General features: G+C 41.8%; 1 protein-coding gene across 5 annotated transcripts in view; it reads left to right on the forward strand.

Moving 5' to 3' along the window:
* The window catches only part of PRLR (prolactin receptor), a 133,505-nt gene extending 112,843 nt beyond the window's left edge, over positions 1-20,662 (forward strand). For 3 of the 5 annotated variants that reach the window (XM_036884906.2, XM_036884902.2, XM_036884904.2), the window contains 9 exons: positions 4,413-4,593; positions 5,055-5,167; positions 7,470-7,602; positions 8,984-9,153; positions 11,599-11,768; positions 13,126-13,267; positions 14,507-14,606; positions 15,100-15,169; positions 16,913-20,662. In XM_036884906.2, coding sequence (XP_036740801.2) covers positions 4,589-4,593; positions 5,055-5,167; positions 7,470-7,602; positions 8,984-9,153; positions 11,599-11,768; positions 13,126-13,267; positions 14,507-14,606; positions 15,100-15,169; positions 16,913-17,929 — 1,920 coding nt within the window. In that variant the 5' untranslated portion in view covers positions 4,413-4,588 and the 3' untranslated portion in view covers positions 17,930-20,662. Of the gene's footprint in view, positions 1-4,412; positions 4,594-5,054; positions 5,168-6,891; positions 7,324-7,469; positions 7,603-8,983; positions 9,154-11,598; positions 11,769-13,125; positions 13,268-14,506; positions 14,607-15,099; positions 15,170-16,912 lie in introns of all 5 variants that reach the window. The other 2 variants (XM_036884909.2, XM_036884907.2) reach the window with 2 other exon arrangements.
* The last annotated feature ends 2,553 nt before the right edge of the window (positions 20,663-23,215 follow it).

The raw sequence follows: 23,215 nt of genomic DNA on the forward strand, positions 1-23,215 counted from the left end.
TCTAATGACTGGCTTCCCATTTCTGCTGTACTGCCTTTCCTGTGTGATAGAAGACAGAGCAATTACCTCTCTGACCCTCAGCATGCTCTCCTGTCAAATGGAGCCACCTAGCCGAGGCATTGCGTATGCTAGGTGACATCATGTGGATCAGTGGTTCCAGACTGGAATCATCTGGAAGGCCGTTTTTAAGTGTCCATTTGCCAGTGGGCCCAACTCTGAACCAATTCATCAGAATTTCTGGGGACAAGGCACAGCAGTAGGTACTTCTAAGAAGTTCCCTGCATGGTCCTAACATGAATCCTGGACTGAAAAACCACTGATGTCTGTGGAACAGCTTTGTAAGCGGCAAACCACAATCCACAACTGACGGATGTTTTTAAACTGTTCTTAATTGGTTGGTGATCCCATGAGAGACTAGTTACTCTGAAAATCAGGGCAACATGTATTTTCCAACATCTGCCTGAAGTGTGCCCTGGACAGGGAGAATTGAAACTTACAAGCAGGCTGAGCGAAAACAAACCATCTTCAAGTCCAAGACGCTGCTGGGATGCTGTGGAGAGCAAGTGGGGTTGGCTTCATCATATTTGGAAGTGATGCTTCCAGCTGTGGGGTCTCATTCAGTGTTCTGTTTTATTAAGGTGACTCTAGTGCAAAGGCGCCTAATCCCTGTGTGGCAGTTTACCCCAGTTAGGTTAGGAGCCAACAGATCTTTCTAGTTAAGTCCTCAAATGCGGTACCAACCCTGAGTCAGCTCTGATTCTGACAAAGGCTCTCTGTGCTAACCAGCTACCTCTCACGCACACAGCCACGGCCACGCACAGCACACTCCCTCCTCTTGGGTGCCTTTTCCCAGAGCAGTCTTCGAGAAGTTCTTCCCTCCTGGGTTCATGGGTGCGGAGGGAAGGAGGGAGGGAGGGAGAGGGACTGGAATCAGAGGTGGGCATTTTTTATCAATTCATATACTATTTCTAATAGCAGTCACACCATTCAGAATAACTTACTTGAAACATGTTTTTTCCAAAACAAAACTTAACAAATAGTTTGTCTTTATTACTCTTTTCATTATTCCATCAAATGCATGTGTTGCAAAATTGTCAGCTTTTTCTATTTGTTTCCTTTTGGGTAAATATGTAAGTTTATCCACTTCCAAGCCGAAGTTTCATCAACAGGCAATTCCCACAAAAAAAAAGATATTCTCAAGCTTAATTATAGGTTTTCAAAATTAAGTGTCATATGCAGTTTAAACTATTAAAATTTATGTTTTGAATTTTTTTAGTTTTATTTTTTCCAACTTACTTAAACCAAAAAACAGTTTACCCATTTCTCCTACCCCTACCTTTGCCAACCACCAATCTTGACTCTGGAAATATGAACTTAGTTTTATATTTTATATATATATATATATATATATATAATTCCACATATATGAGAAATCATATGGCATTTATCTTGACATGGTATCTGTCCTACCAGAACACTGAGTCTTGATCAGTCTTAGCATGATCCAAACTAGAAACAACTCAAATGTCCATCAAGAGTAGAATGAAGAAATACTGATTTCTCATGCAATATAATATGAATGAGAAAAAGTGAAAATGAATTTTGTAAGCCACATATAACAAGGATGAATCATATAACAATGTGAAATCAAAGAAGCCAGACATACACACACTCAAAAATGCACATTATATGATTCCATTACTATAAAGTCCAAAAGTAGGCAAACCTAATTTGTAGTGTTAGAAGAGTAGATCCCATTGAGAAGTGATGGGGTGCAGATCAGGGAAGACACCAGGGGGATTTCTCAGGGGTTGATAGTGTTCCATTTCTTGACCCGGTTGTAACATGGGCATATTCATTTTTTGATAATTTATTGAGAGGAATATTTATGGCTTGTGTATGTCATATGTGTGACAGTCTTTAAAGATATCCAGGTCTTGGACTGGGCCCTGCTTGTCCATTGGGAATTGGGCTTCCAAGAGCTGTTGGAGTCCTCAGAATCCCTGCTTAGAATGCTCGGTCCATTTTGTAGAGTCAGGAGAACTAGGTCAAAAATACAAGTAGACTATTGGGACAACAGTGACAGATGAAGCAGAACAGGGTGGGGACTGCACTCACTTCGAATCACCTGGTACCAAGTGTTGGGAGCAAATTTCAGAAAATAGTAGAGCTGAGATGACTGGCATTCAGGATTGGGCTCAGGCACTGAGAGGGTCAGAATATACAGATGGATTCTGCCAGCGGGTAGACAGTGGGGAGTGATGTCTTGGGAGTTCAAATCTACCTTTTAACTCTCAGGAGCCACACTGCATCATCTTCTATTGATACACCCTTTCTACTGTGGACAGTAGGATCAGTCCTCACCATGGGACTGTGGTCTTGATTTTCCTTCTGGGAAGAATAGCTCTTGTTTCTTAGAAAGGCAACTTGCCAGAGCATAAATTGCCAGACTTCTTTCTCAACTGTTGGCCTGTGAAGAAGAGACCTGGTTTAATGGAAGAGGGCAATGAAGGGGAGATTTTTCAAAAGAGGGTCTGAACAAGATCAGCATTGATGCAGAGCAAAATGAGGAAGGAGGAGGGTTGGTGGAGGTCAGAGTATGGTGGGAAGGCATAATGGAATAAGGTAATGGGGGAACATAAAGATGAGAGACTCTTTGAAGATTCAGAGCAAAGAAGCCAAGGTAGCTGGTCATGAGCAAGGTATAGGGACATCTGGATTGCTGCAAGCCTGCCGCTTGGTTCCATGTCTTGCATTTTTAAACCATAGTTTTACCCAGGGTGTCGGTGAGGAGTGAGGCTGAGATAACTGTCTTTGAGTGTGGGGCTGACTTTTTCCTAACTGGACTCCAAATATTTGGAGCTATAACCATTTGCTGCTGTAACCACCACTAAAGCAGACTGTGGACTCTCTTTGGGAGTTCCAGCCCTGACTGGGGTGAATACAGAGGACCCTTGATCAAGATTCTTCTTGTAGTGGGGGTGGAGGGACTCAGAGAAACAAAAAACAAATTCACCACCAGCCTGGTGCCCACCAGTCATAAAAATGGTCAGTGGACAAGCAGAAGTGCTTAGTTCTGGGAAAAGCCACAAAATAATCTGGGTTAGTATTGGACATAGCTCCCTTAGGAGTGAGCAGTGGTGATTATCTTTCTCTCTGAAGGTTTACTTACCGCACTGTATTTGCCTTGCTGGGGATTAAGATAGGGCATGAAGTTGGGAAATCACTATTGAAACACAGTAACTACACTCCTGTATGTCTGATTCTCTGGCATGAGAGTTTCAAGGCATCAGAAAGTACCTGGTGGCTAGTAATCAGATTCCAGGATATTTTATGAAATCCCGGAAGTGGTTTCTCTTTAGCTCATAAAATACTTCCTGAAAGTATTTTTATAGCAAAGCTTTATTTAGGAGAGTTCCTTTGAGCTTGAACCAGAGCACCATAAATACAGTGCCGACAATACCTACTCCTTCCGGCCCCCAAAGGCATTTATTTCACAGAACACTTGGGGCAGAGCACCTGACCTTGCCCAAAAGGTGTGATTTACAGCACATTGATTTCAAGCATTTTGATGCAATGCCCCAAAGAGCAGAGAAGTCTCAATAAAAGGATATCACAGAACCTCTCCAGTCAGGGGTCAAAATCCCCAGATCTCCAGGACAAAGAACTCTTCCAGGGCTAACTGGACCTAAGGAAAGCACAGCAGCTGAGATCCTTGGTTACATGTAGGACCCAAGGCTGATTCCCCTCTGTGCCTCAGCTCTCCTGGCCCCACACCTGCCCGAGGCTGGCTGCGCTGCTTCCTTCGGGTCAGCTGCTATTGTCTCCACTCTCTTCCCTGTAGAAGGTTGCTCTCTCCCAATGGCATGTGGCTGTCAATTCACTAAACCTCTGTGTTTTTCAGTTTCCTCACCTGTTCAAAGGGGGTGGCATTAACCTGTGCTCTCGTGGGGCTGTTGTGAGGACTAAGTGGAATGTGAATAATCAGGATACTCAGCACTGTGCCTGATCCAGGGTAAGGGCTCCATATGTGGTAGCATGATTTTAAACATATTATGAGACTTTAACAACTTGATTTAAATTAGATGACCCCAAGCAGTAAGACCCAGAAAGTCCTTTAGAATATGCAGTCTGGGGCAGGCAGGGGACAAGGACAGCATTTGGAAGGAATCTGAAAACCCATAAAATTTAAAGGCAAATGTAAGCCATGTGTTTCCGAGAATTTATACTTAATTAATCAAATCTATTGTTTGCTGAGAGTTGTTTGGAGTCCAACAAGACTAATAAGCATTTTTCCAAATGTCTTTAAAAATCCTTTTTTCTTAGAAGAACATTTAGAGGCTTTGAAAGTTGTTCCAAGGTAGAAATAATAATGTTAATAATAAATTGCTCAAAACTCTCAACCCCTGCAGGTCCAAAATTTACTTAATGCTCCAAACCCAAAGGATTGAATTACTACTGGGGTTTATGGGCCTTTTCCAAAGGGGAGAAAGAAACCACGCAGAGCCTCACTTGAGTTCATTGTGTGGTTCACGGCCATGCCCATAGCCCAGAAGATTTCCTTCTCAGAGGAAGCACCCTGGCATCAATGAGGTCAGTTTGAAGTCATACTAAGTGTATTGAGGGTACTGACTTTTCAGCTTGGCTTACTTGGGGCTAGTGGATGAAAGCCCTCCCCTCGAACAGTTCTCTTGCAGGTCATACAATCTATCTCACATGAACTGGGTGATTAATTGTTACGTGACTGTGAGGTGGAAAGAGAACAATTTTTCTTTGGGGTGTGTGCAGAGGAGCTGATAGCTGTGCGGCTGCCCTTGAGCATTGTCATCTGATGACCTCTGGTGGTGGAATTTTTCCCAGCATGTGTGCATCGATGTTCCTGAGCCAAGTCTTCAAACCATGTTACATTTTCCGACATTCCTTTCCTCCTGTTTTGTCATTCACATTAAGAAGGAGCAGGAATAGAAATCAGTTGCAAACACCCAGAATAAAGTGGTGAACGTGCCTAACCAGACTGCCATTTCACAGAAGTTGCCTGGTGCTTTCTCTTTCAGTGAACCTCTGATACATTTCTTGTGGAAGGAGATGGGAGCCAACATGAAGGGGAATGTGGCATCCACAATTGTTTTCATTTTGCTACTTTTTCTCAACACCCATCTTCTGAATGGTAAGTTAGAGACTGTCCTGCTCTCTTTAATTCCCTGGGGTGTTTATGGAGAGAATAGAGAGTCCATTACGGAGTCCTTTTGCAATGCAGTTATGGGAAATTAAAATGTCCATGTTACCTGCTGCTCTTGAAGGATTTGCAATATTTTTGGCATTAAATAAATGCAAGAATTAATGCAATTAATGCAAAATCTTGCCACTATGCTCCAACTTCCATCCCCATTTTGGGAGTGCAGTGGAACAGCTGTTCACATGACAAGACCAGGGTTTCATCCAGGTTCTGTCATTGACTAGCTGTGTAACCTTAAACCAGTTACCCCGTCTCCCTGGGTTTTCACATTTTCAAAGTGAGGATAGTGATGTTCCCACCACCTCAAATGAAATAATGTATATGAAAAATCTTTGAAAAACTGTAAAAGGATCTAAGAGATTTCTGTGACATGGTGGGAACAGGTACAGCCAAGTCTATTATCTGTGCTATGGGGGGAATGAAGTCCACAGCCAAATTAGTGAGTGGGCCTGTGTTATAGATTCCTGTGTCAACACCTGTGTGTTTCTGGGGGTGTATACTTTTCTATATACCTGTGTCTATGTTAACTTCTTTATATATGCCTGGTTGCAAATGCTTCTCTGTGTCTACCTGTGTGAATATGCATCTGTGTGAGTACCTGTGTGTACATGTATGTTTCTGTGTGTACCTGTGTGTGCTTATTTAAGTATGCATCTCTGTAAATTTCTGTGTGTGTGTGTGTGTTGTGTGACATGGGCTTGATGTGAAAGTGTGTATGGTACCTATGTGGTTGTCACTCTGTGTATATTTTATGGGGATAGTGGGACTGTCCATTAATTTTAACTTTCTCCTCTAATAGGTGAAAAGAACATTTGAGTAATTATAATTTCACAACTTTACCTTCCTCTCTTGAGTTTCCTAGAGATACTATTAATAATGAGTGAAATGTGAAAGAGATGTTTTCATAAAGAGCAGAAGGAAAGCAGAAAGCAGTATAATCTATAGGGAAACTTTAAGCACTCAAATAATCAGCAATTGCCTTAAATAACTTCTTAGTATGCTGATAATTAAGCCATTGAATTTTGGTAACCTGTGAAAATGAACAATGTTATAAATATTGGCAGTGCTGGCCCCAGGCTAGCTGGCATGGAGTTTTAAGGTTTTCTGTAATTCTTTAATAGTTATCAGCGTGGAGTGGGAGCTGGGAGCTGGAGTGTAGCTCAGCTCCAGCTCACACTATCAGCCTGCTGCCCTCTGCCCCAGCCTGTGCCCCACATCATACCAGTCCATTGAATTCCGCTTTCTAGCCCATTTTGCCCATGGCCTCTCCCTTCCCCCGTGTTCTCCTCCAAACTCGCCCTTGCTGATCTGGTGCTTGGCTAGATGTTCTAGACTAGGAGCCAGCAACAAGGGCTGGGGACAAGTGTGGGAGAAACACCTGAGAGCTCCCCTTTCTGCTCCTGATGTCCTGAACTAAACTCCTGGGCATCCAGCTCAGCCCAAAGAAGAACCTCCCGGGGCTACAGGACTGGGAGTGGCAGGGCTCCCTGGCCCAGCAGCATCGGGGCATACCCAGAGCCTCTCCTTCCCTCTCTGGACCTGACAGGTGAGGAAGAGAAGCAGGGGCCAGCTCCAGCTCACCAAGAGCTCTGGAGATGAGGTGACTGAAACACTCCATTCTCTTGACATTGTATTTCCCACATTGCCCCATTCAGACCTGCTAGCATCCAGCTGGGACTGGATACAGCTCTCAGATAGTCATGACAGCTGGGACCTGGGAAAGCAGACCCCCACTTCTCCACCTCTTGCCACGCCTCGTCCCCCTTAAACAGCCATGAAGCTACAAGGAAGCCCTTTGCCACCTCACCACAAAAAGAACCAAGGAGAGGGGGAGATATAAACGAAAAGGAACTACAAACCATGATTTATTAATTGGGGGCAGGAGAATGGGGAGACAGACTGTAACACTGGGTCACAGGTCATAGCTGAACAGAATCCAGAAAAGTGAAGGGAAACAGGAAGGAAAAGAGATGACAAGCATAGAGCGGAAGGGAGCCGCTGCAGGAGGAGCATCGGGGATACAGTGAAAGAACACAGAGATCAGAGACTGAGCTGACTGTGTGGGAGCAGCAGAAAGACAGAGGCTGGTGAGCAGAGGGGACCAGGGCCAGGGAGCGCCACATCAGCCCCGCATCCCTGAGCTCATGCTGGGGAGAAGGCTTGTTACGGGCACCCCCATACTGTGGGAGGGTGCACCTTAATCTTAACTCCAGCAACTTCTGGCTTTTTCTAGGACAATCACCTCCTGGAAAACCTGAGATCTTTAAATGTCGTTCTCCTGAAAAGGAAACATTCACTTGCTGGTGGAAGCCTGGGACAGATGGAGGACTTCCCACCAATTACACTCTGACTTACCGCAAGGAAGGGTAAAAAGCTCTCTTTCCTATAAAACCCCACACGGGGTTCTCACCCTCAGGCCGTTCTGAATTAGAATCATCACACTTCCCTGGATTGACACTAATAAAGCTCATACAAGTCAAGCATCCACATTCTCCTGTTAAGGCCCTTGAGGCGCTCTCTCAGTGGGCATGCGTTGGCGGGCGATCATCTGCGCCTGCCACCACGCAGCACAATAAGTAGTTTCATTGCCTGTGGCAAGCCAAGCTGGCAGCTCAAGGCCACATATAAGTGTTTCCTAAGTGCTAAGTAACTTCAGATGCTCATCCATAAACCTGGGCCATTCACAATTTTTTTAATAATCCTGACTTTCATAACATAAGAGGATTATCTAGTAATCCTTGACAACCACGGTATGTTAGCTTTTCAAACTTGTTTCATGCCCAAGAAAATAAAGAGCCCTATAATGACAGGGAGGTGAGGCTTTTTTCCTTAGCAAATTGTGGATCCAGGATCCAGGATCTTCCAAAGGGTATATTTGGAGCTCGGGCTGCAGTACAGACTGAACAAGGTCACCTCTGGGTGAGGATTTTGTTTTACTCACAACAAGACCCTCTTGGAAAGCCTGAGAAAGCTGTATTCTTCCCCAGTGAAGAAAACATCTAGTGGTGGCAACAGCTGGCCCACTTCCCAGTGACTGCACTCTGTTGTACACAAAGCTGTCATCCCTTCTGGGACCCATAGAGGTGTCAGTGTAAACAGATTTCTGGAACACAAACTCAAACAAAATCAAAGAAGCCTGCATACCTGTGGTGTGTCTTGCATTGAAACCCCAAGTCTAATGTGAGCTGCCTAATGAGCCGCCTAGGCCTGAAATATGTCTTACTTCAGTCCCTTCACTCTGTTGCTGACCTAGTACAGTCTGAAATATGCTGACACAAGTCTTTATCCTCTACTTTTTTTCTAAAATGCAATATAATTCAACACCTATGTGCCATAAATGCTATATTGTGCATGGGCCCCCAGTGAGTTTGTAAGCAGGGGAAAGACCCATTTCCTGAGATGACCCAATGGCATCTAAGTATGGGGGAGACTTGACAATTGAAAGTTCAAGTATTTATTGCCAGAGAGCATATATGACAAAGCCCACAGAAACTGACAGAAAAGAAGGGTTGATGAAAAGCAGAGTTGCTGAGGTTCTGAAGTAGCCCGTCCACTCCCTTCTCCAGCACTTTCTTCCCTGTCTCCCAGCTGACATGGGGCCACAGAAGCTTGGGGAGCCATACTTCAGCTCTGGTTTTTGCACTTGGAATGCCTGGTCCCCAAAAGCCAGTTGTAGTGATCCATTCAGAAAAAATTAGATTCTTTTTACTACTTTCTTATTCATTCCTAATATATTACTCATTACAGAGAGACACTCACCCATGAATGTCCAGACTACAAAACCAGTGGCCCCAACTCCTGTTATTTTAACAAGAAGCATACCTCCATATGGACAATATACATCATCATAGTAAACGCCACGAACCAGGTGGGAAGCATTTCCTCGGACCCACGTTATGTGGATGTGACTTACATAGGTAAGGGAAGGGTGATGGGGAAAGAATTTGTTACTCCATTATGAATTTTGCCAATATTCAAACTCAGTTTGAGTATTCTTGGACATTTGGATGGGTCCCTGAAGAGAAAGATGAGAAAATTCACAATATGTTCTTATCAATGGAATGTTTTAAATCAGTTTTGATCTGGTCATTCCTGACAGTAGGACTGGTACTCAGGTTCCTGTGTCCCTGTGCTTTCACTTGATCCTTCCTCCCATCCTCTGGCACCCAGAAAGAATATTGTATTTCTGCTTCCTTTATCCCTCCAGTCCTTCTCCTGCAACCCATGCCTCCTTCTCCTTTGGCAAGACTTCTTTTCTATCTCTCCATGGAAGACAAATGCTCCATGGAGTAGCAGCTCCTAGAAGGGGTTCTCTGCTCCCACGCCCACAAGAATTGCTCTAAATGCCTTGCGCCAAATTCAATTCTTAATATACATGTGCTCCCTTAACAACTGGATCTGTTACTTTTTAAGAAAGAATCTGGGGAGTAAAGTGCTACTTGAACAGCAGGCTGAAGGCCGACATCATAAGGACAACTAACAAAGTAAAACAAAGTCAACCTGAGAGCTGCTTCTTGCTTTGCATGATCAACACTGAGCTGCAGGGCAATTAGGCATAACTGTAGTGGCCCATACAGTTTAGCAGGAATGACAGAGTGAATCTTGGACAAGAGATGGTTTGGCCAGGACTGGTTCAGCCCTCATCTTGGATAATAATATAGGGAGTAGCTAATTAATTTCAAGGTCACCAAGCCTTCCTACTTACCTAAAGCCACACAACAAGCTAGTATTCTCAAGTGTTTACTTACATATCATCCCATTGGCATGTTATCCTCTGAAATTAGAAAATCTTCCAACATCAATGAATGCACACTTGAATATTTTCTCCCCCCAGAAAATAACTGGAATAAGTATGAATGGGGAGAGCCTTAGGACAGTCCTCCCCCCCAAAGAATTATCTGGTCCCAAAATACAAATAATGCTGAGGTTGAGAAATTTTTGTTTAAAGGATTCATCCTGAACATTTTACTTGCATTTTTGTCCAAATATTTTTTGATCAGAGGTATTTCTCCATATTATGTTTAACTTAAAACTTATGTAACTGATGTTTTTTTTTAGCAAGTACATGTAAAATAATCTTTCTTAGGTATTTACTTAGTGATGTATAAGCATTAGAATTAGTGGCAAATTTTCTAAAGTTCCTTTTGTAGGCAACTGTAGGTTATAATGCCAAGTGCACTCATTCTTATCCCACCTGGTATGGAGACTGATTTGAGGAGGTAAGAAATGAACAGAGAAAATGTTACTGACCAACAGAACAGAGACTAGGGTCAGGCAAGCCAGTGCCCAAGACACCTCACTTAGGAGGCATGCACAGACCTGTACTTAAATGTTCACTTACCTGAAAGTAAGTGCCTCCTTAGTGTTTTTTATTGTAGCAAAATACACATAATATAAAATTCACCATTTTTACCATTAAAGTGTGCCATTTGATGGTAGTTCATCCCCAATATTAAGCAACCACCAACATTGTCTAGTTCCAGAACACTTTCATCACTCCAAATGGAAACTTCATATCCATTAAACATTACTCCGGATTCCCCCACCCCCTTTACCTTAGCTCCATAGCAACCACCAATCTGCTTTTTGTCTTGATAGATTTGCCTATTCTGGATATTTCATATGTATGGACTCATACAGTATATGGCCTTTTGTGCCTGGCTTCTTTCACTTAGCACAGTGCTTTCAACATTCATCCATGTTGTAGTACATATCAGTATTTCCTTCCATTTTATGACTGAATAGTGTTCCATTATATGGATATAGTCTATGCATTCATCAGTTGATGGACATTTGAGCTGTTTTCACCTATTGACTATAATGAATAGTGCCTCTATGAACATTCATGTACGAGTTTTTGTTTGAACACCTGATTTCAATTATTTTGAGTATATGCCTAGGACTGAAATTGATGGATGACATGGTAATTCTATGTTTAACTTTTTCAGTATCTTCCAGAGTTTTTGCACAGTGGCTGTACTATTTTACATTCCCTCCAGCAATATATGAGGGTTCTATTTTCTCCAACATTCTCACCAACACTTGCTATTTTTCATTTTGTGAATTCTAGCCATCCTAACAGGTGTGAAATGGTACCTTATCATGGTTTTGTTTTGCACTTCCCAGATGACTAATGATATCAAGCATCTTTCATGTGCTCATTGACCATTTGTGCCTCCTTAAATTTTACGACTTGCTTGCTTCAACTTAATTCCAATTATGCTGACCAGTGCCTCACATCAAGTGTGAAGTGTTCCATAACCAGAGTGGAGTAAAATAATAGAAAAAGCTGCCTCTAAGTCATATAGTTCTGTGTTTGAATACCACTTTTACTAAATGCAGAGTTTCTTTCATATCTACAGTTGAACCAGACCCTCCTGTGAACCTGACTTTGGAATTAAAACAGCCAGAAGACAGAAAACTCTACCTGTGGATGAAATGGCTTCCACCCACCTTGGTCGACGTACGATCCGGTTGGCTCACACTCCAGTACGAAATTCGCTTAAGACCAGAGAAAGCAGCTGAGTGGGAGGTGAGTCAGCCAGAAGCTTTTGGAAGGAACCAGATCCTTTGGTAAAGAAGAAGCCTCACAGCTGAGAACAGGTCATTCCTCCTTATTTTTGGGCCACTGTGTTCCCTCCTGATGACATTGTGACCCACCCCGATGTGGAAGGGCCTTCTCCCCTCCTTTGCAGTGGATGAGGGCTCATTTTCACAGCTCTCCCAGGGCTGCTTCCTTGCACTGAGCAGCTTCTTCTGCCAGGTTAGCTCCTACTCACCTCCCCCAGGATCTCTTGGATCCAGACACCTATGAGAGTACTTACATGGCACTGCAGGGGAGGAAAAAAATCCCAGTGTAACCAGTCCATGGCCAATGGTGTTTTTATTCACTTTAAAATACTTCAATGTAAGGAAATAATACAGTAAATTTTTGGCATTATTATATTCCATTCTAAAATACTTTTTAAAAGGGAACATTCTCAAGCAGAGCCAAAATAATGGGATCGCACATAGGAAAGTAATTAAAATTCTTTGATATCATTTAATAGCCAGTCCATGTTTTAATCCTCCAGTTGCTCCCAAAAATATCTTTAACAGCTGCTTGTCCAAACCATAATCTATTCAAGGACCACCACTGGTGGCTAAATCCCTTCAGCCTCAACGTGCTCAGGAGACTGGACAGCTTCTCCCATAGAATGTCGCACCTTCTGCATTTGTCTTATTAGTCCTTTGGGAGGTCATTTAGCTAACTTCTTTGTCCCCATATTTCCTATAACCAGATACTAGATTTAAAGGTTAGATTCCGGTTTAACAGTTTTTAGCAAGAGTACTTCAGAAGTGATGTTATGTGCTTCATATTGCATCTTAACAGGGGACACAAACCATCTCGTTGACCCACCATAAATGAGGCTAAAACTGACTCCGGGATTAGGGAGATGCTGAACTGATCCCTTGATGGTAAAGTTATGTTTACTCTGTGCCCTAATGCTCCAACATACATGAATGCCAAGCTGTCTTCCACTGAGAGACTTTATACTGAGTAATAAACCTTGAATCAACTATTTCATTAGGATTTGCAAAACTAATAAGTTCCCAGTTTTATTAACTGGCTGTGTTGCATAAAGTGGAATTTAGAAGAGGTGCTGGAGTAGGGGGCAATTTATTTATCTTTCTGAAATGCATTCCAAATGGATAGATATAAAGCCTATTAATTTTTGTATGAGCAATGTTTAAGAGGAGGAAGAGAAGGGGTGAAAGTAGAATGGGGAGAACAGGAAACCCACTAAATTTGACTGTCCACTCACTCCCTGATAATTTATATCTAGGGGAAAAGTTTCTTTCTTCATCACACAAGACAAGTGACTTCTGTTTCTCTTTTACCTCCTCAGACTCATTTTGCTGGGCAGCAGACTCAGTTTAAGATTCTCAGCTTATATCCAGGTCAGAAATACCTTGTCCAGGTTCGCTGCAAGCCAGACCACGGATTCTGGAGTGAGTGGAGCACAGAGAGCTCCATGCAGATACCTAATGGTGAGTGTCTTGGTGACCTTTTATTCAGATTCTTGAACATTTTTAAAAAATAGAATGGATTTAGTAAATTTGTATGTAGTAACTACTAATGGAGAAACTATTTGGGACCTTAGCCAGAAAAAATAAGTGGTGGTGAATTTATCGCTCTCCCCCCAATACAAAGACATTTGGAAGGAGAGTGTTGCTCCGTGAGTCACCGCCAGTGAGGACCAGTTTGGAGGATAAGGCTTCAGACAAGGGCTTGGCAAGTTCAGGGAGCTGGAAGGCCAGTCATTCTGCTCTGCCCTTCTGCTCCATCCCTATTATTTAGTCAAGGTCATCATCTAGTACTCCCAGATTTGAAAGATTGTATCCCATCTCAAAGGCATGAATGATTTTCAGTCTCTGGTTGTCGATTACATGTTGGTCTCTTAGTTAAGGCACAGTATATAAGCAGCACTCAATTCTAAGTGAAACATGGTGGCTTGTATTTCACAAAAAGATGATTCATCTTGTATTTCTAAAGTACAGTTTGTACAAAGTCTTTACCTTGTTTGGGCCTCCCAATCCTCTCAGGTATTCAGAGAGAATATAATTACCATTAGGAATTAAAAGTAAGGAAACAGAAGTTCGGTGAAGTTAGAGGTCTTGCCCAAAGCCACATGGCAAAGTCTTCTGACCACTTGCCTGACTAATGTGCAGGGCTTGCACTGGCTTAGCATACTGGAAAAAGCTCTGAGCTGCAGCATGCATCTAGTCCAGCCCTGGCTCTTCCTAAATAAAAACACAGGTCTAGAGGCAGAAGGCTTGGGCTCAAATCCCAGACTATAACTTTATGGTAATGTGCTCTTGGATAAATCTCACTTTGAGTCTCAGTTTCCTCATCTTTACATACAGTGTATGTAAAGAGCTTAACACCATTAATGGCTTTAGTAAGAATTTCGTGAGTCTTAGCTTTTATTATTGTTATTATTGCAACTGACCATGTGGCCTTAGATTTCCTCTTTAAGGATCAAATAAAATAATGCGTAAAAGGATTTTAAAATTTGTAAAGTAATGTAAAATATATGCAGCATATTAAAATTTAATGATATCGGAAAAAATCAAACCCAGCATTGATGCTACTCTGGATTGCTGTTCAAATCAAAAGAGGTGTACGTAGTGGGGGGATTTCTTTTATTCAATAGTTTCACTCATTAGTTTTGTTTATTTTTAATGATGCTACATATGACCAAAGTTTTCTGGCTGTTTGCTTTTCAGATTTCACCATGAAAGATACCATTGTGTGGATCTTTGTGGCTGTCCTTTCTGCTGTCATCTGTTTGATTATGGTCTGGGCAGTGACTTTGAAGGGCTATAGGTACTTCACTGTCTATCAACCCTCCTCTCAATCATGGTTATCAGTGATAATGGCAAAAATGACAATACAAAGATGATGGAAACCTGCAGATAATTCAAATGCTTCATTTTAGCCATCAGCTGCTGTATGTTCATTCATAAAAAACCTTTTATCAGTGCTAGCAAACACAGCAGAATATACTTATGCTGGTACTCTTTGCATCAAACTAAATTATGAAATAGTAAAAAATCTGGCAAGAACAACTGAAATAAAGAAAACAGTCCAAACAATCCACTAAGTTCAGAATCAACCTCCTCAACTAGTCAGAGCTCATTTTGATGGACGCCCCTCTAATTATTGTCTTCACCATGGAGCGGTAGCTTCACGTAGCCCCAGGATACTGACTCCTGTCTATCATAGTCCTCATAGGAGCTATTTGGTGATAATACTAATGTTTCAAAAATTACAAAGTGAAAAGATGATCATTTATCCTTTCTCACAAATTATTTTGTAGCATGGTGACCTGTATCCTTCCACCCGTTCCTGGACCAAAGATAAAAGGATTTGATACCCATCTACTGGAGGTAAGTGCCAGAGGTGGATGATGTAGTATGACTTGCTCTTTTGTAATAAGGGCCTTTACACATGTACATGTAATCCCCATCAGTTCAGCCTGGCCCGCGCAGTCATCCTTGCCCAGCTGTCCCTTCTCTCTCTCATTTGTCTTTATGGAAAGATTGGTGGGGCGTGAGTGTACTTACCATCATATACTAGATGTCAGAGGGCAAGGAGAGAAAGGCAAGAAAATGCGAAAACATAGTAATTCACATCAGATTTACCAAGTCTGTTCATAAGCACAGAGATAAACATTTTGTGCAAATAGATTTCACAATCTTTCAATTTAGAAAGAGGGTGAATACTTTAATTGATACATTACAGGAGCCCACCACCACCTCTTCTGTTATACATTGCTAAAAGCTTCCACCTGACTGTTCTTTACATAATTGAAATATTCTATTGCAGTTGTTGCTCATTTTGAGCACTGGTTGAGACTTGATCGTTCTAATGGAGCTGATGTTTGCCAGGGCCCACTTAGGCTGATTCAAGAGGGAATTAATTTTAAGTGTTTTGAATGAAAACAAGGGTTAGAATGTTTTAAATTTCTCTCCAGATTGAAACATATCATTTTAATTTGACTTTAATTTAACTTAATACCAATGTATATAAAAGCAGTGACCTGCACATTCTATCATTTGACCACATTTGGCCACTGTGAGACCAAAAGACTGTGAAAAGTGAGTCCCAGAGAATTTGGCTTAACCGCATTCACCTTGATTGCAAATATCAGAGTAGCGAGGAGAACCCCGGGACTTGGGCTCCTGATCCAGTATTCCAACCCCACTGCCCAGTCTCTGGCACCGGCCATTATGGAACCAACATGAACATCTCAACTAAGTAAATTAACTACTGTGTAGCTTGAAGCTTGACCTTGTAGCCACATAATGAAAAACAACTACTTTTTGTGTCAAAAAAATATATTTTTTTCATGTTCCTATCCACATTATCTTTACTCTTCCAAAGAACCCTCCCAGATAGGTACTCTTATTACCATTTTACAGATGGAGAAACTGAGGATCATAGAACAGCTTGTCCAAGGTCACTACCCTTTAGTGAGTGATAAAGTCAAGATTTAGACACCAGTACCCGATCTAAGTCAGAAGATCAGGAAGAAGAGTGGAAAAGAAGAGGAGGAGGTGGAAAGAAGAGGAGGAGGAAGAGGAATAGGAGCAGATGTAGGAAATTGGGGATAGCAGGAAGAGAGGGAGAGAAGGGGGAGGAAATGGAGTAGAGGAGAGGAGGAAGCAGGATAGCAGGAGAAACGAGGGGAAGGACAGGGAGTGGGAAGAGGAGGAGGTGTTGAGAGAATCAACTGACCAGCAACCAGATGTCAGGGCCAGCGAGTCCTAAAGGGCCAAATGCATGCATGAGCACAGTGGTTTTAGGTGTTTTAGAAACGTTTTTTATTGAATAGTTATGTGTTTTTTTATATATATGCATATACTACTTGCCCAGTAAAGTCAGGGTCATTATTGCTTAGAGAGAAACTGAGTTAAAATCATAAATTGACTTAAGAAAAAGTATGAGACAATTAGTAGTCTAGGAGGTGATTAGAGGCCTGGTATGCAAATGTCTGACATTTGGGAAATCTGGCTAGGCCGTTACCACACCCCACCTGCCCGTAGTCATGAACATAGGTGTGGCCATGATGCTACTTTGGGATGCTATGAAGCTAATGGCCATCTCACCTTGTGTCTGTGTTTTAATAGAAGGGCAAGTCTGAAGAACTCCTGAATGCCCTGGGATGCCAAGACTTCCCTCCCACCTCTGACTGTGAGGACCTGCTGGTGGAGTTTTTAGAAGTGGATGACAGTGAGGACCAGCAGCTGATGCCAGCCCATTCAAAAGAACACCACGGTCAAGGTATGAAGCCCGCACACCTGGATCCCGACAGTGACTCTGGCCGGGGCAGCTGCGACAGCCCTTCTCTTTTGTCCAAAAAGTGTGAGGAACCCCAGGCAAATCCCTGCACATTCCACACTCCTGAGGACATTGAGAAGCCTCAGAATCCTGAACCCAATGTTACCCTCACCTGGGACCCCCAGAGTATAGGCTTGGAAGGCAACATTCCCTACTTCTGTGCTGATGGATCCAAATCTTCAACGTGGCCTTTACCGCAGCTGCCCAGCCAAAACAATCCCGGATCTTCGTACCACAACCTCACTGATGTGTGCGAGCTGGCCATGGGCACGGCAGGGGCATCAGCCACATTTTTGGATAAAACAGACAATCGTGCTTTCAAATCCTTGGAAACCATTGAGACTGGAGGGGAAGGGAAGGCAGCTGAGCAGAGGGAGGGGGACCACTCCCATTCCTGGACTGGCCAAGACACAGCATGGCTGCTGCCCCAGGAGAAAACCCCTTTTATCTCTGCCAAGCCCTTGGATTATGTGGAGATTCATAAGGTCAACAAAGATGGAGCACTGTCATTGCTCCCGAAACAGAAAGAGGACAGTGACGAGACGGAGAAGCCAGGTGCTCCTGAACCCAGTAAAGAGTATGCTAAGGTGTCCAAGGTGATAGAGGGCAGCATCCTGTTGTTAGTGCAGGATCCGCAAGCTCAAAACCCAGCTTTGTTTGAAGAACAAGCCAAGGAAGCTCCATCATCCTGTCAACAGAGTCAGGCTGAAAAAGACCTGGCTTCCACCACATCGAGCAATTGCAGACTCCAGCTCGGCGGGTCAGATTACCTGGACCCCACATGCTTTATGCAGCCCTTCCAGTGATATCTTGGTTAATGGAATGACTGGTTATAACGTGACTTTTCTTCAGGTAACACTACAGAGTACAGGAAATACACTCCACTAGAGAATGCTTGTGAACGTGGCTGGACTGACATGACTAAGTCTCACAGTCCACTCCTTTTCATGCTCCATTTTCAACCAGTTGCCTCTTTTTTCAACAGCTGATTCCAGAACAAATGGTTTTGTTTCCTAACTGTGATTTGTAGATTTACTTTTTGCTATTAGTTAGAAAGTGATGTGTACAATGAAATAACAGCACCTTGCTTAGTATTCTTGAGGGACAATACCAACAGTACATTCTCTGGAAAAGTCTCTCATGGTTTGGTATGTGACAGAAGGAAATGAAATAATCAAAACTGTTTACCATAGGAAGATGAAAAATGCCATGAAAACCTTTGGAAAACCGGTTGCTTAACCTTTGCACTCCTCTTTCATGTTATTAGTATTAACCAAATACAACACATTTAAAGAATGCATTAGGACACCTGACAAATTGTTTACATCCATTCCTATTACCTTAGTGATACATTGCTGATATGCAAGGAAAGATGATGCCTGCATTTTTTCTTAAAACAGTTTAAATTTGTTAAGCACAGATTTTCTCCCTAAATTGTATTTTATTCTAAAGCCTCTGGAGAATATTGTGTTGGAAAGGGAAATTTTCTGACACGAGGCAAAAAGTTTCATGTGGTAAATCCTTCTAAAATATTTTCCTGCTTCATTTCAGCATGATAGATATTTATTATACACCCAGTCTTCTCTTAGTGAAAAAAACAAATCCCAAAAGACTAACTCTAATTTAAAAGATAATCACAGCAGGATGTTAATGAAAATACTGCCTTACTGTATATACAAATTCTACTTCAATATAAACCTATACATTTAACAATGTATTTTTGAAGACTATTTTTCTATCACTTAGGTAAAATAAAAGACTATTTTCTATCTTCCCAGTATAGCTGCCTGCATATTCAGTGGGTACAGTATTTTCTGCTATGAAGTTATAACTATTTAAGTACACAGTTGTATGTGCAGTCCCTGTTCATGGAGTCCAATGCCAAACTGACGCCCGCCAAGGAATGCAAAGTGGATGACAATGTTCAATTTCCAACATAGTGTAAAGTGTACTATATTCCAGTACAGTTCATCTGATTATTTTGATCTCCAGGGTACTTTAAATGACAATCATCAACCTAGAGTTTCAGAACTCTCCACAGACCAGAAATAACCTCTGGGGCTTCTGCTCTTCTCTAGGTAAATATTCATAAACTACCATGAGACAGGAGAATGGCAACATCTAACATACTTTTTAGAGAGAGGGTTTTTGTTTTGTTTTGTTTTCCTGAGCAATCTTGGGCACCAAATAAATTTTAAGCAAAGTCAGGAGTTAGCATCTCTCTGGAGTACATTCATTTGCAAAATCTTGGCTGAAGCAGAGACACCACTCACATCAGAAGTATCCAAATAAAAGTTCTAAGAAACCAGACATCTGTGGAGTGGTGGGAACAGCTACAAAGGCCAGGGTATGGCAGTAAGAATCTCCCAAGTCAATTCCAAGGGCATGCTCCCCGAGAGCAGCCAAGAGCCTGGATCTCCATTTTAGAGAGTACCCATGGCTTATGGAGCTGCTGCCTTCTGCTTTTCATTTCATCTTCAGGTCCATTCTCTGTGCCTACTCACTAACTGGGAGTACTCCACTCCACTCAAGCCCATGCTGATAGGAACTGGACTCGGAGGTGGCCTGATATTTGAAAATAAACACATTGCCAGGGCTCCCAGAAATAGTAGATCTGAGGCTCTGTTCTCCCAAAATATAAGCAACATCTTAAGAGAGAGGGGAATACTTAGGAACATTGTCCGAGTTCATGCAATCCCCTAGATCCTTGCTATTCAAAGTATGGTCTGAGGAACAGCTTCATCAGCATCAGCTGGGCACTGCTTGGAAATGCAGGATATAGGTCCCCCTGCCCCAGGCTTACAGAATCAGAATTTGCATTTTACTAAGATCCCCAGATGATTCATGTGCAGAGTGAAGTTTGAGAAGCACTGCCCTATACGGGCACAACAAAAGGTTATATTGGAAACAATCCTGTCTAAGAAAGTGTGAATTAAGTCTGTTTGATTCTCACTGAACTACACTGTATGAAAAGAGAAAGAATAGTTTCTTAAAACTTTACTCATGGTTTAAGATTCAAATAATGGTAGAAAATACCTGCAGAAGTACACACAACTTCCAAGAGGGCCAGGGAATATATTCCTGAGAGGCACTGAACAAAAGACTCAGACTTTCAAAGCCAGTGCAGTCTAAACCTTTCCCCAAATAGTCCATTTTCCCCCAAGATGTATATCATTCACTCTGGTAGTGTGAAAATTCAAAAATAATCCTTTTGACACATGATTTGGTATATATGAAAAAAAACGTTATGGCTAAGACTCTACTTGAACTAAATCCCTAAAAGAACACCAAGAAGCCAGTTACTACATAAAGCCAAGACTATAATTCTATGGTTGATTAGCACTATTTATTTGATCTAGCATATCTCTATCCAGGAGATAGCTAGTCAAATGGAAGGGTGCAGAGTGGGGGTCAAGAGACCCAGGTTCTATTCTTAACTTTGTTGTCTTAGCTCAGTTCCTTTCTCTGGGCCTCAGTTTCCTTTGAAGGAAATGTTGGGTCAAATAATCTCCAATGGCCTTTTAAACTCCATCAGTCCATGAGTCCATGAGTCACTGAATATTTTCCAGCAAAGATGATTAACCAAAGCCTTGTGTCTTAATCAAGCTAATAAATAATTGGCCTTCCCCACAGAAATCTAAGTACTCTTCACTGATATGCTCATTTCACTTTTAAGTCATCAATTCCAGTTGGCCTTAACAGAATGCACATGCATTCCATAAATTATGTAGGTACAGAATCACAGTCTAAGATTATGTACAAGTACACATATAGAAAGAAGAGGCATGAGACTTTAAAAAAAGACATCGAATGAGGCTCTAATTTTTCAAAAAATGGTCTTTCACTGAATCAAGCCATATTATATTCCTTGCTGAGCCCAGCAGCCCCAGATCTCCTTTTTTATATCTGGCTACCAATTCTGTTTTGTTTTGTCTTGTTTTGTTTTGTTTTGTTTTTTCTCTTTCATAGATTATGAACCGCCATTACACAGTTGGTTTAAAGAGTCTTATGCTCCAAAACATAAAACATCATAACTTTACAAAAAACACCTAAATATTCGACTTACAAAGCACATTGAAACGGGATAACCAATGATTGATTTGTGAATGCTTATGACTCAAAGTGCAAAATGTTCTCTGATCAGTTTCAACTAATGGATATAAGACATCTAAATACAGCGCAAGTATTACTAGCCATGTCATTGGCATTTTACAGACTTTCATTCTCCCAAGCGCCTAAGACTAATTAATCCCAGTAGGCAATTACGTATTAAAAACTTGCTTTCATTGGTTTGGTCCAAAGTGAGTCAGCCCTTGATACCTGTACAAGATCAAGGAGTTTGACTCCTTGTCCTGTTGTGACCCAACCAAATCAGAGACTCCTATGAGTCAAGGAGCGACCGACAGGCACCTAAGCGCCAGAATGCAGCAGGGCTGTGGAGGAAATCTGGCTCTTTCTCGAAGCTGCTTTCAGCCGCACATCAGAAAGATTTGCAGAAAGACTTGGCCCTGCCTTTAGTAACTTCTCTGTCTCTTTAGAGTACAAAAGAAACAGATTTGTACACATTTTACAAAGTGCCTCTCTTTACTTTTTTTTTTAATTCTTTTTGCAAGAAAAGTGTGCTGATTGGAAACTAAATTTCACTTTTTTTATGTAAATGAAAGAAGCCAGAAAGGGAATGACAAATGGTCTAAGGTCCAATGAGCAACTGTTCAGTGGATTTTTTTAAATTCATTGTTTAACTGAATTATCACACAGCAGATGCAAATGGAGTAATCTGTCTGATAAGAAATTGACTCTGGCTAGGATTTTGGGATAAACCTTCCACCCCAAGATTCAAGACTCTCAATTTAAAAACATACTGATGCACTTTTGAATGGCTTTGAATTGCACACCTGGAAGTGAAAAAGGCAATGGGTGCACAATGGAACCTCACACACAAACACAGAAAAATGTGAATGACTCTGGACTACTACCCACTGGTGAAAGCCTCATGTACGCTTCATTGAACAAATTTCTTTTTCTGCCCTTTCAGTTCAAGCACAGTAGTGTCATTGCTAGGCTAGTAGGCTGAGCCCTCAATTTCCAGGTGTAGGTCACAATGCAGCAACTAAACAGATTGTATGGCCTGATGTAAGTCCCTTTAGCCACCGTTTTCCTCACCTGTTAAGTGGGTTGGCCTGAAATGTTTCTGAGACTCCTTCCAGCTCTAACCTTCTTTGATTCTTGTGAGCTAAGATCCAGGGTGTCAGGTCAAAGATCCAGGTGCAGTGTGGGAAATATTGCTGACTCCACGCACCCTTAACCTGAACCATTGACCAGTGTGCTGTAACAATGCTTACGAGAAAACCAGAGATACATTCCTACAAATCAGATTGATTTGATTTACTAACCTTGCTTCTCCTCTTCTTAGCTGTGTAGGCTTTTTATTCTCTCACTCCAGGGTCTATATTTTTCATAAGAGTTAATTATGTGCAGTAGACCACAATATCTGCAAGAAACTAAATTACTCATAAGCAATGACTTTGGCCCTGCAAAGGACTGAGTCAAACTTTAAATTAGCCACACAGATTTCGAGGCCCATGTTGAGGGTCACAAGTTACCTCATTTAGGGATTTGCATGCTTAGAGATACCAAATTCATCAATTATGTAATTAATTCAAAGGCCATTCATAAATTCAAGCTACATTGATGACTCAGCCTAGGTCTTTCACAGAAACTTAAAAATAAAAAATAATTGTTTGAGAGTTTAGGATATAACCAGAAGTTCTGTTTATATTACGGCCTGGGCTTATTCCCTGATTAGCAGGTATATAACCTGCAAATCAAATAGGCTTTCTCTCCCTAGACTTGACTTCTCAGGAAGGTGATTTTGGTCTGAGACCATCATGGTATCTATTTCAGTGAAAGGAAAATGGTAGAGAAAACAGGATGTTTCCAGAGGTTTGGGCATATCAGGATTCCACAAAATGCTGAGATTAGCCCACTAAACCCCAATTTTAATGAACATAGTGAATCTATACTCTATTCAGTGTCCTAGTTTATAGCTAAGAGATGTACAAAACTCACAATACCATATACCCACCACTATT

The sequence above is a fragment of the Manis pentadactyla genome, chromosome 2, assembly GCF_030020395.1.
Source record: "Manis pentadactyla isolate mManPen7 chromosome 2, mManPen7.hap1, whole genome shotgun sequence".
NCBI classification, from domain to species: Eukaryota; Metazoa; Chordata; class Mammalia; order Pholidota; family Manidae; genus Manis; species Manis pentadactyla.